The sequence below is a fragment of the Emydura macquarii genome, unplaced genomic scaffold (assembly GCF_026122565.2).
Source record: "Emydura macquarii macquarii isolate MOO-44397 ecotype Brisbane River unplaced genomic scaffold, CSIRO-AGI_Emac_v2 contig_3506, whole genome shotgun sequence".
NCBI classification, from domain to species: domain Eukaryota; kingdom Metazoa; phylum Chordata; order Testudines; family Chelidae; genus Emydura; species Emydura macquarii.
In genome coordinates, this window is record NW_027133643.1 from 4,084,409 (window position 1) to 4,099,410 (window position 15,002).

The 15,002-nt window shown below is 39.2% G+C and overlaps 2 protein-coding genes across 4 annotated transcripts in view; one reads left to right on the forward strand and one right to left on the reverse strand.

The window, feature by feature from the left end:
• ZFYVE9 (zinc finger FYVE-type containing 9) overlaps positions 1-6,158 on the forward strand; it is a 91,754-nt gene extending 85,596 nt beyond the window's left edge. The window contains 4 exon segments of the mRNA XM_067535533.1: positions 718-880; positions 2,452-2,557; positions 4,461-4,637; positions 5,450-6,158. Coding sequence (XP_067391634.1) covers positions 718-880; positions 2,452-2,557; positions 4,461-4,637; positions 5,450-5,611 — 608 coding nt within the window. The 3' untranslated portion in view covers positions 5,612-6,158.
• A 1,923-nt stretch (positions 6,159-8,081) lies between these two features.
• CC2D1B (coiled-coil and C2 domain containing 1B) overlaps positions 8,082-15,002 on the reverse strand; it is a 56,469-nt gene continuing 49,548 nt past the window's right edge. For all 3 annotated transcript variants that reach the window (XM_067535535.1, XM_067535536.1, XM_067535534.1), the window contains 3 exons: positions 12,307-12,397; positions 11,342-11,471; positions 8,082-9,124 (listed from right to left, as the gene is read on the reverse strand). In XM_067535535.1, the coding sequence (XP_067391636.1) occupies positions 11,343-11,471; positions 12,307-12,397 (220 nt within the window). In that variant the 3' untranslated portion in view covers positions 8,082-9,124; position 11,342. The remainder of the gene's footprint in view (positions 9,125-11,341; positions 11,472-12,306; positions 12,398-15,002) is intronic.

The following is a 15,002-nucleotide window of genomic DNA, read 5'->3' on the forward strand; positions in this document are numbered from 1 at the left end:
TGGGCAAGTGTCTACATCACAAAAAAACCCACTGTTGCTGCTGGAGTCCTTTTTGCTAATCTCATTGGAGGCCAAATACTTGAATGATCTTGGTCACTTACCTCTGATATCTTGAGGTGGGATCTCCAGAACAGGGGTAAAGTGCAGTGGCAGGGCAGTATGCATAAACTCATGTTGCCACTGCCAAGATTCAATCTGTTCTGTAGGTAGATTTCAGCTTCCACTGGTATGTCCTCCAGGCTGCATTCATAAATGTTACTTGGATGGGAATGCTACTAAACCAACATCTTTCTGTAGAGTTATTACATATGACCTTTCAAATAGACGTTGCACGTTGACATTGAATCATAACAAGAATAGTTTTAGCCCTGTTGTGAATGCTCTTTCTTAGCCCTGGTCTACACTTACCTGGAGATTCAGTGGCAGTCGACGGGAGTTACGCAAACAACGCAGAGTAGCTTGCGTAACTCACGTCGACTGCTCTGCTTCCCTTCTGTGCGCTGTCTACACTGTGCTCTGTGCTGACGTAGCGCTATGCTACTTAAGGGGTGGTTTACCAGCGTCGATTTCCTGATTGATTGAGCGGGTCTACGCTGACTGCTCAATCGATCCAGAAAGATCGATCTGGCGGCAGCGAATTTGCCACCGTCAGTATAGACATGGCCTTAAATGTGGCTGTTGGTTGTATTTGATAATGATAATTTATTGATTCCTTAGATGGTGTAATGGTCCAGATAACTGCTGAAAACATGGACTCCTTGAGGCAGGCTCTGAGAGAGATGAAAGACTTCACTATTACTTGTGGTAAAGTAGATTCTGAAGAGCCTCAGGAACATGTTCATATTCAGTGGGTGGAAGATGACAAAAACTTTAACAAGGGGTGAGTAGATGAATAATCCCTTGACACTTTTACAGTGTTTATTTGGCTCCATTTTGTCTGCTGCTATGTGTCTGTATAGCTCACTGATAGCATGTTCTATCTAGGAAGAAGAGTCCACATGCTCTGTGATTTTTAGACTGCTCCAAGTTTCCCAGATAACATTTGTGACAAGATAAAAGAAGATGTAATCATAGAAGTGTTTGACTTTTTGCAAAGAAATTCTTTATATATGTTTGTTAAAACCCTTAGGAGCTGAAATGTAAAGTGATTTCCTCAAGTCAGTATGGAATGAGGGTGCTCAGCCCCTTGCACATTTGCACCATTAGTTTGAGAGATCACTCTTTTACTGGCTGTTAAAATGGGGCTGAGGTAAATAGAACTTCAGTATCTTAGTTATCAAGGCTATAGAAAGATGTTTGCTATTGCAAATTTCCAGTTATTTTAAATCATTGTACTTGTTGTAAAAACCCATTTAGCTGCTAATTTTTGAGTGCTGAATCTTGCATGCTAGAAAAATTCTTATCCCTTCCACTAATCTCACATTCACTGGTAGTATGGGTAAAATCTGATACATGCTGGACGGCAGCAATCAGTTGCTTGACAATCAATGCAAGGCGGACAGTGCATGGCAGTTGAAGCATTAGGGCATGCAATGTACTAATGTGATGGATGAGGTTGAAAAGGTGAAGATAGAAACAGATGGTAGCAGCAGTCTAGAAAAGGTACTTTAGATAAAGACATTACAAATATGTTTGGGACTGTTTGTGAAGGCCTGCAGAAGTGGACATTACAGGGCATTAGTTGGGCTGCTTGTTCTGTTAAATTCAGTGTAAGTAACGTTTTAGACATGCCTGAATTATACTATTTGATTTGATATTTATAAGTTAATAAGATTCCAATAAATCTACATAGGTTTCTGCATGTTCCATGTGTGGAGCGTTCATCATCCTTTGAGGTCACAGCTCAAATATAAGACTATTGACCTCTCTACAGGTTACCTCTCTTGTCCCCGGCCTCAACCCCACCTACTCTAGGAGGATTTCAAGTCTAGATACTGTATCTAAGTGTTTCCTATGTGATATAGCAGAAAGCACTGCACTTTTCAGCTGTCTCCACTGTAATTAGACTCTCAACACAGCAGGAAGGCCATTTCAGAAAGCCTGATTACTGTTGAGATCCATGCATCAATTTGCACCACCACAATGGTAATTAGTGATGATATTCAGTAGCATTGTGTTTGGTACATTGAGAGGTCTTTCTCTGGAGAGCTCCCTTCTGGGGATAGTTGATGTTTGTCCCTTTCAGCTAATGTGGCAAGTCCCTGCATGGCAGTTTAAATTGAAGAGAGTTCACTTTTGAAATAACCTGCAGAGGGAGGGTAACTTTGAGAATCCAGGTAAGTCAAAACAAATGTGCCCTTGACAACCTTTATATGAGGTTTTCCTTTTATAATGTCCTTTGTTCTGCAAATCTGCTCCGCTGGCCAAATTTGAAATCAGATTTATGTGATGGCATTTAGGGTTTGGAAGTTCTCTGCTAACTTAAAGCTACTTTTCCCTTCCTCTTTCTAGTGTTATAAGCCCCATTGATGGCAAATCCATGGAGTCTATAACAAGTGTGAAGATATTTCATGGCTCGGAGTATAAAGCAAATGGAAAAGTAATTAGGTGGACAGAGGTAAGGAAACAAAACTAATCTGCACATAAAACAGGCGTCTTGGTGCTTTGTGACTAAGCAGCTACTGAATTTAGCCCCCTCTGCAGAATGCCTTTCTTTGACCAGAAACCAACTCTACTTGCCCTGCCTACCAAACTGAAAGCAGCAAGATCTTTATGGGGAACTAACAGTGGCCTTTGCACAGCCAGGAAGGCTTCAGTGACATAATGTACAACTGGCAATGTCAAGACATTGAAATGTGTCTTGAGGTGCTGCAGAGCCCTGGAAATAAGTAACCACACAGCACTGGCCCTTTCTAGTGCGCTGTTACTGAGTTTTGGGAGAATCTGCATTAAAGTTGAAGGCTGGGGAAAGTGCTGTAACTTTCAGTTTTCTAAAGGGCACAAGTCTGTTTATTTGTGCTAAAGTCGTATTCAGCAAGAACCTTTTACTTTAATGGAGACAAAATCCCAATCAACTTTCTAAATATCAATTCTTTTGAGCTGCAGGCTGTATTTTTCCAGAATAATATCCATTCCCTGTGGTGCAGTCAAACCGTCAGTGCCAGGGAACTCAAATCTGCTTTTATAAAGGATTGTGGGTTTTTTTTTTGTAGTACTTCAAACTTAATCTTGCTCTTTATTGACCTATTAACTGTTTGGGGATAGAGCAACTTCAGCTCTGAAATGGCAGCAAAAACATAACAGGAAAAGATCACTCTTAGTGGACTAATTGTATGAAGAGTTAAAAATAAGGTGCCATAATATGGATGAATTGGCCATTTGTTTTGTTATCCAACATTGGCCATGATGGTACTTGACTTACAGGGCTGACCTGGAGCTATGGATCTGCCGGCACAGCCATGTTAATGTTAAATGGATCTTTGCAAACTATTTCAATTGATTTGCTCAGTGTTCGCTGAAGGGAAACCAGGCCAGTTTTAGTTCTGCAGCTTGTTATACATGTATCCTTTCCCCAACATTCAGGATGATTTGAGGGAATGTTGCAAAGTTTAGTTAATAACTGTACAAAAAAAATCTGGCTTTTTTCAGATTACAGGGGTTTCTATCATAAAACAATTTTAATTCAACAACTTGTTTAAAAAATGATACAGTAATTTTCTGAAGTGGAATGTTTAGTCTACTTCAGATGTTTTTAAAATCTTTTTATGGAAGCCAAGAGTGTGGAAGTGCACAGCTATACATGCAGAAGTCCTTACACTACTAGGATGTTTAGTGAATTTACATAACAATGATTTTAGATTCAGTTGGAGCAAACCCTTTTAAACAAAGTCCCGAGAGCACTTTGGAATCAGCCTAGAAGGGAGAGTCAGAGATCAGGATCATTCCAGTTTATATCCTTATAACCCTTTAACATTAAGACCTGTTATCCCCAATTATCAGACCTGGCTGGTGGGGACTCATGCTGATGAAGACTGGAGTTGCTTTAAATCCTGTAAACAGAACCAAACATGAAATCTCACCTTTAAATAGTTATTTGACAGCCCCTGGGTTAAGTTGTCACAGACCCTAGCAAGCACCCCTTCCTGGTCACCCACTAGGACTACTGTGAGGTGAATCCAAGTCTCTCTGTGCTCTGAATCACCAGTGTGTTTCAAGGTCCTGGAGCCTGAACAGAGTCTAGCCAATGCCTCAATCTCAGGGCTTCCAGGCACTCTCTCAGGATTCAGATCCGTCTGGGGAGAAGTTCCTCTTTGAGTCTTCAGAAAGTCCTGAAATAATGTGAAGGGCTGATCAAAACCTTCTCGCTTCATGTAATATTTTTCTCAGACAGCAATGTCCTTAATTAGGCTGTATTAATTGAACAGTCTTGTATATTCTTTTTACACTCAGTCTGATGCTACTCTTTTCTGTCAAAGTAGGTTGGTTGTTCATGTTGATCGCTCCCTCTTTCTTTCGTTCAGGTGTTTTTTCTGGAGAATGATGACCAACATAATGGTCTAAGTGACCCAGCAGATCATAGCAGACTGACTGAGAATGTGGCCAAGGCTTTCTGTTTAGCTCTCTGTCCTCATCTTAAGTTATTGAAGGAAGATGGAATGACTAAGCTAGGTCTGCGTGTTACACTTGACTCAGATCAAGTAAGTCGTAAACAGTTTCTACTAGTTTAAGTGGTCAGTCACTAATTTTGGTGTGGAGAGAGTGAGCTGAAAAGGGGACAGGAGAGTTCAACCATTCTATTGCTTGATGCTAAGAATTGGCAATACTGAATGCCACTTTATTAGCGCTTGATGCAGCAAAAAATTTTCTAGAGAAAGAAGGTGATCTTTCCCTCTGGTATTCATGTAACTGTAACATGTAATTTTGACCTGTCAGTCCTTGTCCTCAAAGGAAACTACCTGCACAATACTTTCAAAAGATGAGCCTGGAACTTAAATTCATAACTCTGCTAGACACCAAGAAGTCCTGGTCTCCATTGAGACACTGGTTTTAAGGTTCCTTAAAGGCTCGTTACAACAATTTGTGACCTACTAGCCATCATTTGTCCGATGACTGCAAAGGTGTTAACTGATCCCTTCATTTTAAGTGTTGTCTTGCAGTGTGTGTGAAATATTTGTGCTTAGAAATCTGTCCCCTCGTATTTTTCTGTGACCCTCTGGTTACCTTTTCCAGACTTGAAGAGCGCTGTGATGCTTGTCTGTCTCTTCCACCAACAGAAGTTGGTCTGGTAAAAGATATTACCTCGCCCACTTGGTGTGTCATATAATTTGGAGGCATTTTTTGTTGGTTCACATGAGTTGGCACTTGCTGCTTTTAACATCCATGCTAGAACCCCTTATATCAGTAGCCAACTCAGCTGAATTCTCAAAGCAATTGCAGCACTTGCTGTATGGTCAGAGCGCCTAATGTGAACATCTCCCCCTTTTAAAAGCTTTTACTTTGTATCTTTTAGGTTGGCTATCAAGCTGGGAGTAATGGACAGCCACTGCCCTCTCAATACATGAATGACTTGGACAGTGCCTTAGTTCCAGTGATTCATGGAGGAGCATGTCAGTTGAGTGAGGGGCCAGTCATAATGGAGCTCATCTTTTATATTCTGGAAAACATCTCATAAGAGGACTTCATTTTCTGTTCAGATCTGTTCCAGCAGCAGTTATATCTGAATCATTTGCACTTTAAAACTGGAAGATTAAGCTTTTGTTAACACTATTGGGGGGAGGGGGGAAAGTTGCTCCGTAAGTCTAAATCTTCTATGCATTGTCAACAAACAGAGGATCAGGGCAACTTCTATTACTACAAAATGTCTATGCTATCCTTGCAGCTAATACACTTCTGTTACTGTTTAGAAAAAAATGCTCATGTTTAAAGACTTAATTACAGTCATGTACTCTAAATGCTCAAACGGGTGCAAAGATCACTGGGGTGAAAATAAAAGATGAAATGTCAAATTTGTACTGTTTGTAGATGGACATGTAAGAAGAAACAATCAAGACCTCCATTCTGACCTCATCATAATGCCATTTGTGGTTATTCTGTAGACATTAAAAATGTTTACATTATTTTGACCAAATTATTGGTTGAAGTACATTGGAGACACTTTGGGATATGCTTAGCGAGATGCCTGGGACTTTTACCTAGCCATAAAATATGGCATATGAGGATGACCATTCATTCAGTCTGAGTGAAAGAAAGGGCATCTCTCTGACAGTGGTATATAATTTAAACTTGCAGTTTTGTGTGTATAATAGGCTAGTATACTTATTTTCCCTACTTGTTACAAAACTTGTCACCTCAGATTTCTATAACTTAGAAAAACTTTACCATTCTGTATTTTGTTTACAAATCTATATGAATGTGAAAGGCATACACCTGTCACAGGTAAAAGAAATGGTAGCCCTAAAGTGCAGTTATGGTATTCCTGTTCCTCCAGTAGGTCCTGCTTTTTAAAGAAAAGTAACACCTAGGGCACTTTTTGTAAGTCTCCTCATTGCTGTAGGCTGTAGTGTAACACTAGTGTCATGTAATACAACTTGCACTTAGCACTTCATATTAGCCAGCACCCTGTTGTAAAGCTTAACCCCATGACAAAAGCACAAAGTGGCTGTTGTTGCATGTTGTGCTAAAAAAGAGGCTTTTTGTTCAACTCAGAAAACTTGCACTTGGCCTAGGAGTTTTAGGTTTTACCTAAAAATGAAGAGAGGGGAGCAGCTGTTCACTCCTGCTGCACAGCGTTAAGAAAATAGCTAGTAAGTGGAAAGAGTTGGAGTAATGGGCTATAGGAGCTGCTACTTGATTGTTACTACCCTCTCCAGGGAGATAACAGGTATGTCCAACAAAACACCTGTAAATTTTTTTTTGGGGGGGGGGGGGGAGAGAAGAGGGAAGGAAGAGATGAGACAAATGCTAATTTGAGGTTAAAGCAGTATTTTAGTAATCTTTGAAATAGCCCACTTTTAGTAGGGACCTCAGTCAACCCTAATTTGAAACTAATATGTAGTGGTGTTCTTGCACTGTGAATGAGTAATACAAAAAGAGCAGCTTTCACAGCAGAACAAAGAAATAGCAGGGCTAGTGTTAAGCTGATATTGTGCTTGAAGCAAGCAAATAAACATAGCAGTAGAGAAAAGAGAAACTATAGAGGTAGCAATGTATTTTACAAAAATACCATAGTTGTATTGGTCCTGAATGAAGTTGAGTAAATAGCTACTGCTTTTTAAAATAAATAAAACCATCCACTATGGAAAATTCCAGTTGTCATCCCCACACATGTTCAGAGGGCAGAATTGTAAACCTAGGTCCAAATGAATTAGTAAAAACAATCAGCAGATAGAGCATTATTCTCACTTTTTGTTTGTGTTTATATTAAAATGAACCTTACCTGTCATTTGGTAATAGCTGGCTATATGCTACTCTTAAAAGGGTTCTGGCTGATCAAAGTTTAAGTTCCTATACAACAATCCAAGACACTTCCTGCATTTTCATTTGTTTTGCTATAAAGAAAAATGTAATTAAGTTTGGCCTGTGACTTTTAAACTCTACAACACATTTTGTTTTCCCACATAATGAGTAATGATATGTGTGTGTCTACAGAGTAAGCAAAACTGTGTGTGAAAGCTCTTTTGATGGACAGCTACAATAAAATTCTACTGCAGGAAACTGTATTCCAGCTTTGCCACAGCACAAGCTTTTCAATTACTTCAGTTCTATTAAATTATGCTAACTTGAGGCTAAAAAACAATCTTCTCTTCCTTACCAGTAGGAGTCACTTAGAGGTTTGGGTTATGGGTGTGCAAAACACTATTGACTGGTGACTGACTTGTTTGCTTCAATCATAGCCTTTTAAATGACCTTAAAATTATCATGTTAAGAAAATGAGTACTTTGTTTTAGAAAAAAATTGTACTTTTAAAATTCAGTTAGTTAACACTGCAAAAAACTGCATATTATATTTTTATTTTCAACATGTAGTTTTGTATATTAAATTTATTGAAATTAAAAACTAAATACTGTATTGTTTTCATCCCTTCATGAAGCAGAAGTGCTGCCTTAGGTTGGAGTCTTGTTTATGAACCTGATCTAACTGCACCAGGACTCTGACACCACGATGCAGGCATATCCTCCTTTTAACATCAATCATTTCTTCAGGCTCATGTAGTTGAAGAACACACATCAAGCAGTTTTGGTACCATGTATTTTATGTATAGTCCATAAAAAATTCTGCAACCATCCATCCATCATCCAGTTTTTTACATAAATAAGAGGGGCTATTTTTAACCAGCTAGTAAGCTTCATGGCCTAGTGAAACAATCCATGCTTTCAGAAAACCCTGTGATCTTAAACAGGCCATCTTAGGCTTTAGTGGTTCCCTAGAGTTAAGAAAATGAAGGCACACACAGCAGGCGGAGTTGAAATAAGTAGTGGGGGTGAACAGGGAAGGCAATTGATAACCAACTCACACCACCGATTTGCACTTCTGTTATAAAAAAAATCCTCATATCCTATTGTTACCTTAAGCCCAGGCACACGTAGTTAAGGGTGCTGCAAAAGCATGCAGAGAAGGTAGGATACACTGCTGCTAGAGCTCTGCTTAAAGTGAACTATCTTCCCCATCCCAAGACACTTACAGGAGGAGTGTACAGATCTTCAAAAGGGCCTGCGGGTCATAAGAGGAAGCAGCAGGTAGTATCTAGAGCATATGTGCCTGAAGAGTTGATTCCAGCACAAGCTAGCCATGCTGGGAGCATAAGGTCTCATTTGCAAATTCTTGCACTGCTTCAGTGAATTTTTGAAGAGCAAACCCCTAAAGGTTTCTCACACCACTATGAAACAGGCCCTGCATAAGATAGTTGTGACGAGTTTAATATAACAATTAGCTGATGCTAACATTAGTAGTCCCATCTTAAGGCAATTCAGTCCATTTTGCATAGATCATTTCCATTGTTTCCACTAGTAGCAAGGTTCCAGGGCCTTACAACACTGCCTTATAAAACTTAACACACAGTAACATAGTTACCAAAATAAAGATGTATTATGTTCAGTAGTGCATTCATCTAACATCTTTGGTGCTTACAGGCAGTAGCATCTTCCTATGTATAAAGTTCATTCTGCAGCTTTTAGCATTCCCGGATCTGAAAAAAACAAAACAAAACCTGTCTTGCCCCTGTCAGTATCCCACAATTAAGGTCACATACTGTTGGATGGGTTTTTTTTTTCTGGGATGGCTAACTAGCAGCCTCCTAGAAATCCCAGGCAAACTCCTCATTAAGCTGCAGTTAAGATACACATGCAGCAGAGTGTTAAATTTTATAGGTGACCAAAAGTTAGTGCTCTCAGCACATAGCAAGTAATGTCACTGCTTCAATTGTAGCCAAATATGGCAGCCTTAGTTCAGTACCTTAAGAGATCTACAGCTCTGCAGCCAGACTTTGTATAGCTCACCGTCACCCTGGTTGACCTCCTAGAGTATGTCTACACTGCAAAGAAAAACCTGCAGTGGAGACTCAGAACCCAGGTCAACTGATGCAGAGCTAAAAAGAGCAGTGTAGAAGTTCCTGCTTGGGCTGGAGCCTGGGTTCTGAAATCCAGTGAGGAGGAGAGTCTGAGCTCAGGCACCAGCCTGAGCCTGAACATTTACATGGCTATTTTGAGCCTGAATCACCTGAGCCAGGCTTTCAGACTCTCAGCCATGGGTTTGTCTGTGCGTGTAGACATACCGTTAGGGACCCTGAGAATCCTTATGTTACATTCTTAACTCAGCAACACATCACTTAAAGTGTGGTTTTCAATGCTCTAAATTTGGACCCAAGCACTAGACATCAAGATCTTTCAAATACTATTTAAAGTCTTTGGTAGCTAGGACATGGCAAATCAGGATAATATTCATCTACTTCACCTAGGTGTCATCTAAACTAAATAACTATTTCTACTGCAAAATAAAACATGTCAAGAAAGATGTCCATGACAGCTGGGGGGAGAGGGAGGAGACTTCTCTGAACTGTAGGAGCCCATGGGAAGGGAGAGGGATTACTTACTAGAAGCTTCATATGTATACACCGAAGTCATCAACTGCCTACTAAGACTGACTGACAGCGCTTTGGGGAAACCTTTTTATTCTGAGTTTATACAGTATGGTCCACAACTGGGCTCTTAGGTGCTGTCACAGTATTATCATATCTGCTCAAAAAGTGAGCCATCCTTTTTTTCTCCACAAGTACAGATAGCTTACAGGAGCACTATTAAGTTTTACATTGATAGAACCTTCAGTGATTCAAACAGGTTTGAGTACTGAGTAACCACTTTCCTAGGGGTTCATCAGCACAGCCCAAAGCTGAGAGAGAATAAGGACAGTTTTAAGAATGAAGTTTTCAGACTCCTATATAACTAGTATATTCGAACATTTTGAAGAAAAAAGATGAGACTGATGTGTACTTACACACAAAATCTACACTAAAAGAAAATTCAGGTTAATGCAAGCACTCTATATAGAGGAAGTGCGAGGTATACAGTTGCCCATGGAATTTTAATCCTACTCCCTTCTCTAATTCATGCACTGAATGCTTGACTTTGAAATCAACTTCTCTTAAATTATATATGCTCTAATTTAAAACAAAAGATAAAATACTATGGTACCTCACAGGGGAGAGAGATGGACTTCGGGGGGCATATGCAGGATCTAAAGTGGTGGCTGGGGAAGCCTAGTTTGATTCTTCCCTTATCCTCTACTGCTACAGCTGTTTTGCCTATTGCTGCAGCTGTTTTGCCAGCAACCAGGTTTTTCTACTATGGTGTGTGCATAGGCTCAGTTCTTTAGAATGTTGAAGTTGCTATTTTGTCTTGATGCTAGTATTTCCTAAAGAATGCAAGTAACAGAGGGAAAAAGGCCATTTCAACAGTTTATACCACAGCTAAGCCTAAATGAAATTTCACTAGATAAAGAAATAGCATTCTTTTAGCCCCAGGCCTTTCTTCCTGCTAAATTTCAAAGGTCTTATGCAAACAATAAGAGTATTAGAACATCTCAAAAAGAGTTCAAAAGAATCTTTTATAAATGAAAGTGTTAAGCCATATAAGTATAGGACTTACCACCAGCTCCCCCTTTGATATTTAACCTTCACATCCAATTGATTGAGATTGGTATAGGGAATATGGTCAGATTTTGAATAGAAATACCATAAACATTATTTAAAACAAAACCAAAAAAAAAAAATCAAAACCACTAGGAAAGTTCTATTAAGGAGCCTGAGCCACACGCTGATAGTGTAAGACATTCTATTTCATGCAGAGATTGTTAGTGGTCCTCTCAACTTCTAGCCGGAAGCATATTCAGAAAAAAGGAGTGTTCATACCTTAGGATAAGTAATGTTCCAGGACCAGCCAGTTTTCTGTAATTGTCTGAAGATCTTGACCACTGAGTGGCTCCCTGAGTCTCACTTTCACCTCTAGTTTCCCTCCAGTGGGTTTCCTACCATCCAGAATCTGAAAGCACCACGAAAATAAGATTGCTGTCTCACACACACACGTGCACAAAAAGAATGTCACACTGCAAAATCTTTTATGGCAATATCACTGAAAAGGACAGCTGTTGACTTTGTGGTTACAGGATGAATATAAACGTGCTACAGCACTGACATTCAACAGAATGATCAACATGGCTGGATCAGTTCGTATTAAAGAAAGGACTTTCATCATAGCTAAATTTTTCTGAAAAATAAATGGATTTCACCTTTTTTATATTCTTGTATTTATTTACCAAGACACATAAGGGATTAACTAGTTGTACACTCTACAGAGACACGTCTGGCATTTTGAGGACCGCATTTAGTTAGATTAATAGACTTTAAGGCCTGAAAGAGCCATTATGATCATCTAGCTTGACTTCCTGAGTAATAGGCCAAAGAATCCCACCCAGTCATTTCTGTATCAAGACCACAACTTTTCTTTGAGGTAGAGCAGATCTTTTAGAAATATATCCAGTCTTGATTTTAAGATAGCAAGTGATGGAGAATACACAACCTTCCTAGGGGAGTTATTCCAATGGTTAATTACTCTCATTGGTCAGGAGTGAGCTAGCTTACTTTTTTATCACACAAGAGGGAAGGGGTGAGATTGCAGCATGTACAATAAACAATAGGACATGCTAGTCTGATGAGGTTTTTACTGGATGTTGGAGAGATGAGGCCAAAATGACATCCTGTAGGCACATACATTTATATAAAATGTGTGTGTGTGTGTCACTCACTCACTCACACAACACCTCTTACTACACCTGCATGCTCTAGCATTTTGTTATTGTTACAAGAACAGAACATACCTCAATGATCTCTCTAATTTCACATTCTGATTCCAGTTTGTTCAGTTTCAAATGTGCTGTTCCCACTTGTTTGTCACTTCTGAAAAAGCTCCTGTTTTAAAGAAAGTTGCCTTAGTGGAAGGAGGACAGGCTTTCTTAACACATCAAAGGAGAAGAGTGGCATGAGGTCATGCCCTCTTTCATCAAGGTTTTAGGATCATGACAGCAAGGGGCTGGCTACCCAGCCGTACTAAAATGGAGGGACAAGAGATTCAAAAGTCTTTAAAAAAAGAGAATTAGAAGAAAAGAAAACAGATGAAAATCCAGAAAGGAGGAGAGTAATGGAGTAAAAGGAACTGAGGCTCGGCCTAGCACTCTAAAGACAGTACCCTTCTTCACTATGCAGGAGAGTCAGACTTTAGAACTGCCTCAGGATTCCCCACTCTCACCAACTGTCCTGGACACATGACACTTCAAGACATTTGAAAAAAAAAAAAAAATAAAAATAAAAAAAATTCACCTGAACAGAAGGGAACTGCCTTCTGCACAGGATGTGCCAATGAAGCGTCTACAAGACATTACTTATTAGAGCTAGTTGGAAAAAAAAAATTTTTTTTTTTGACGGAACAGTTTTCCATTGGAAATGCAGTTTCATCAAAATCTAAATGTTTTGTGGGAAGTGTCAATTTCAATAAAATTTGACAGGACACAATAAAAACCAAGGGACTTTATTGTTTCATGTCTGTCAAAACCCTGTTTTAATAGGATAGTAAAAATAATTTGTTTCAGCTTTATCCTTTCAATTCATTTAGTTTAAAAATTATATTAAAACTTTATTATATTAAATATTTTATATAATGTTTAAACATTGAAACATTTTTAAAATTAATTAATTTGAAATTAATTTTGAAATTACATTTTTTTAAATATTTCCATTTTATGGAAAATTTGAACTGTTTAGATTCAGAATGAAATCAATTCTGAAGTGTCAGTTTCCCACAGAACAAAAAATTTCATTTTCCAACCAGCTCTATTATTTATATAGCACTGTACATAGCCCTGTATCTTTGCATAGCATTTTACAGACCATGGCTCTTACAAGCAAGTGATAGCCAGAGAGATTCTGGAACTAATGCAGTCCTCCGAGGAATGGTCAGAGTGGTAACCGAGGTTTAGAGACTGCACCCCACTCTGACATCTGCCTGGCTCAAATGGTGGTGAAATACTTTGAGACATTGGAGTTTAGTAACACAATTCAAGATCATGACAGGAACAGTATGTTGGACTGACTAGTGGAATGGTTCCAAAGAACGTGGTACTGGGAGAATGATTAGAAAAATTATCCTCCGTTTCTTAAAGCTCAATGGTTTTGTAATTAATGACTTGTATTTCCAAAGTGTTAGCTTTGAGCCCCATGATCAAGCCGTTTGGTTGAATTTTGAGTGGCCTTTATTTTATGTAAATTTATCTTGACAGATCTCACTTATATCATCTGAATACTGGCCAAGTGATTCTGACTCTGCAGACATAATTGTAAGATTCCTCCAGGACGCTGAATATTATTACCTTCTCTCAAATGTCCACATGATTCTAGCACATTCCTTTCCATTTACAGGTGAATAGTTTTAACAGCACCAGATATAGGCCCTATTGCTGTACATCCTTCCATGTTGGGAGCTTGGGAGGGGATTCAAGTATATCTAAAAGAGGTCTGAGAACCGCCAAGCCAAGAAGTGGTGACCAGAATTAGTGTGTCTTGTTCCTTTGTGATCTTATCATTTTCATTATCAGCAGAGTGGGAGGCATAAATGAGATCCTCCTGAGATAAGGTTTCCATAGTCTGATTCACTGCAATTACAGGCTGGAAGGGAAGCAAGAAATTCTACAAGGCCCCACTGAAAGGTATCCATGCATGAAAGCAACATGCTCGGTGGCAGATCTAGGGATTTTAGCATAGACGGGGGCGGAAGGGGAAAGAGTGCTTGAAATCAAAGACGCTATCTTCCGCTACCTTTCTTCTGAAATGAAGACTCTGTCCTGGCCAGCATCCAGAACAATCCATAGATGCTGGAGATTTATGAAGGCTGGAGTTGGATCTTCTCCTTTCTTTATTTCAGAGGTGTGTTCCTGAAGAGATGTAATGATGGTTGCTATGCCCTGAGTAGCTGCGATTTGGGATGAGGGCCTGATGAGATGGTCATCCAGAAAAAGAAAAGATGTGGTCCCTTTCTTTTGGAAGGAAGCTATTTGGACAACTAGGGTCTTCATAAATACATGGGGATCTTGCAAGTCTGAAACGTGAATAGTCTGTATTGAAAGTGATTCCTACCTAAGCAAAACCCAAAAGGTATCTCCAGTGATGATGACTCATCATTAAATCTGATGGAGATTAATCATTACATACTGAAGACATGGAGTGTTAGAAGGATGTTGCTGTAACGACTGTGGGTTTCTTTCAGAAATATGAAATTCAAGATGCCTTGTATGGCTCTCTCCTATAGCACAAAAATACCTGATTGTGCCCCACAACACTTGTTTCTTCACATAATAGGTTTATCATTCTGAAATGTAAGAAGGTCTACCACACCTTCATTTTGAGGCTACAAGGGCTTTTTCTTAAATTACGGGAAAAGATTTAGACTTGGGACTAGATTTAAAAAACAATAAAAGAGAGTTGAAAGAGTGCTCAGCATTTTGGAAAAATAAGATAGTTTAAT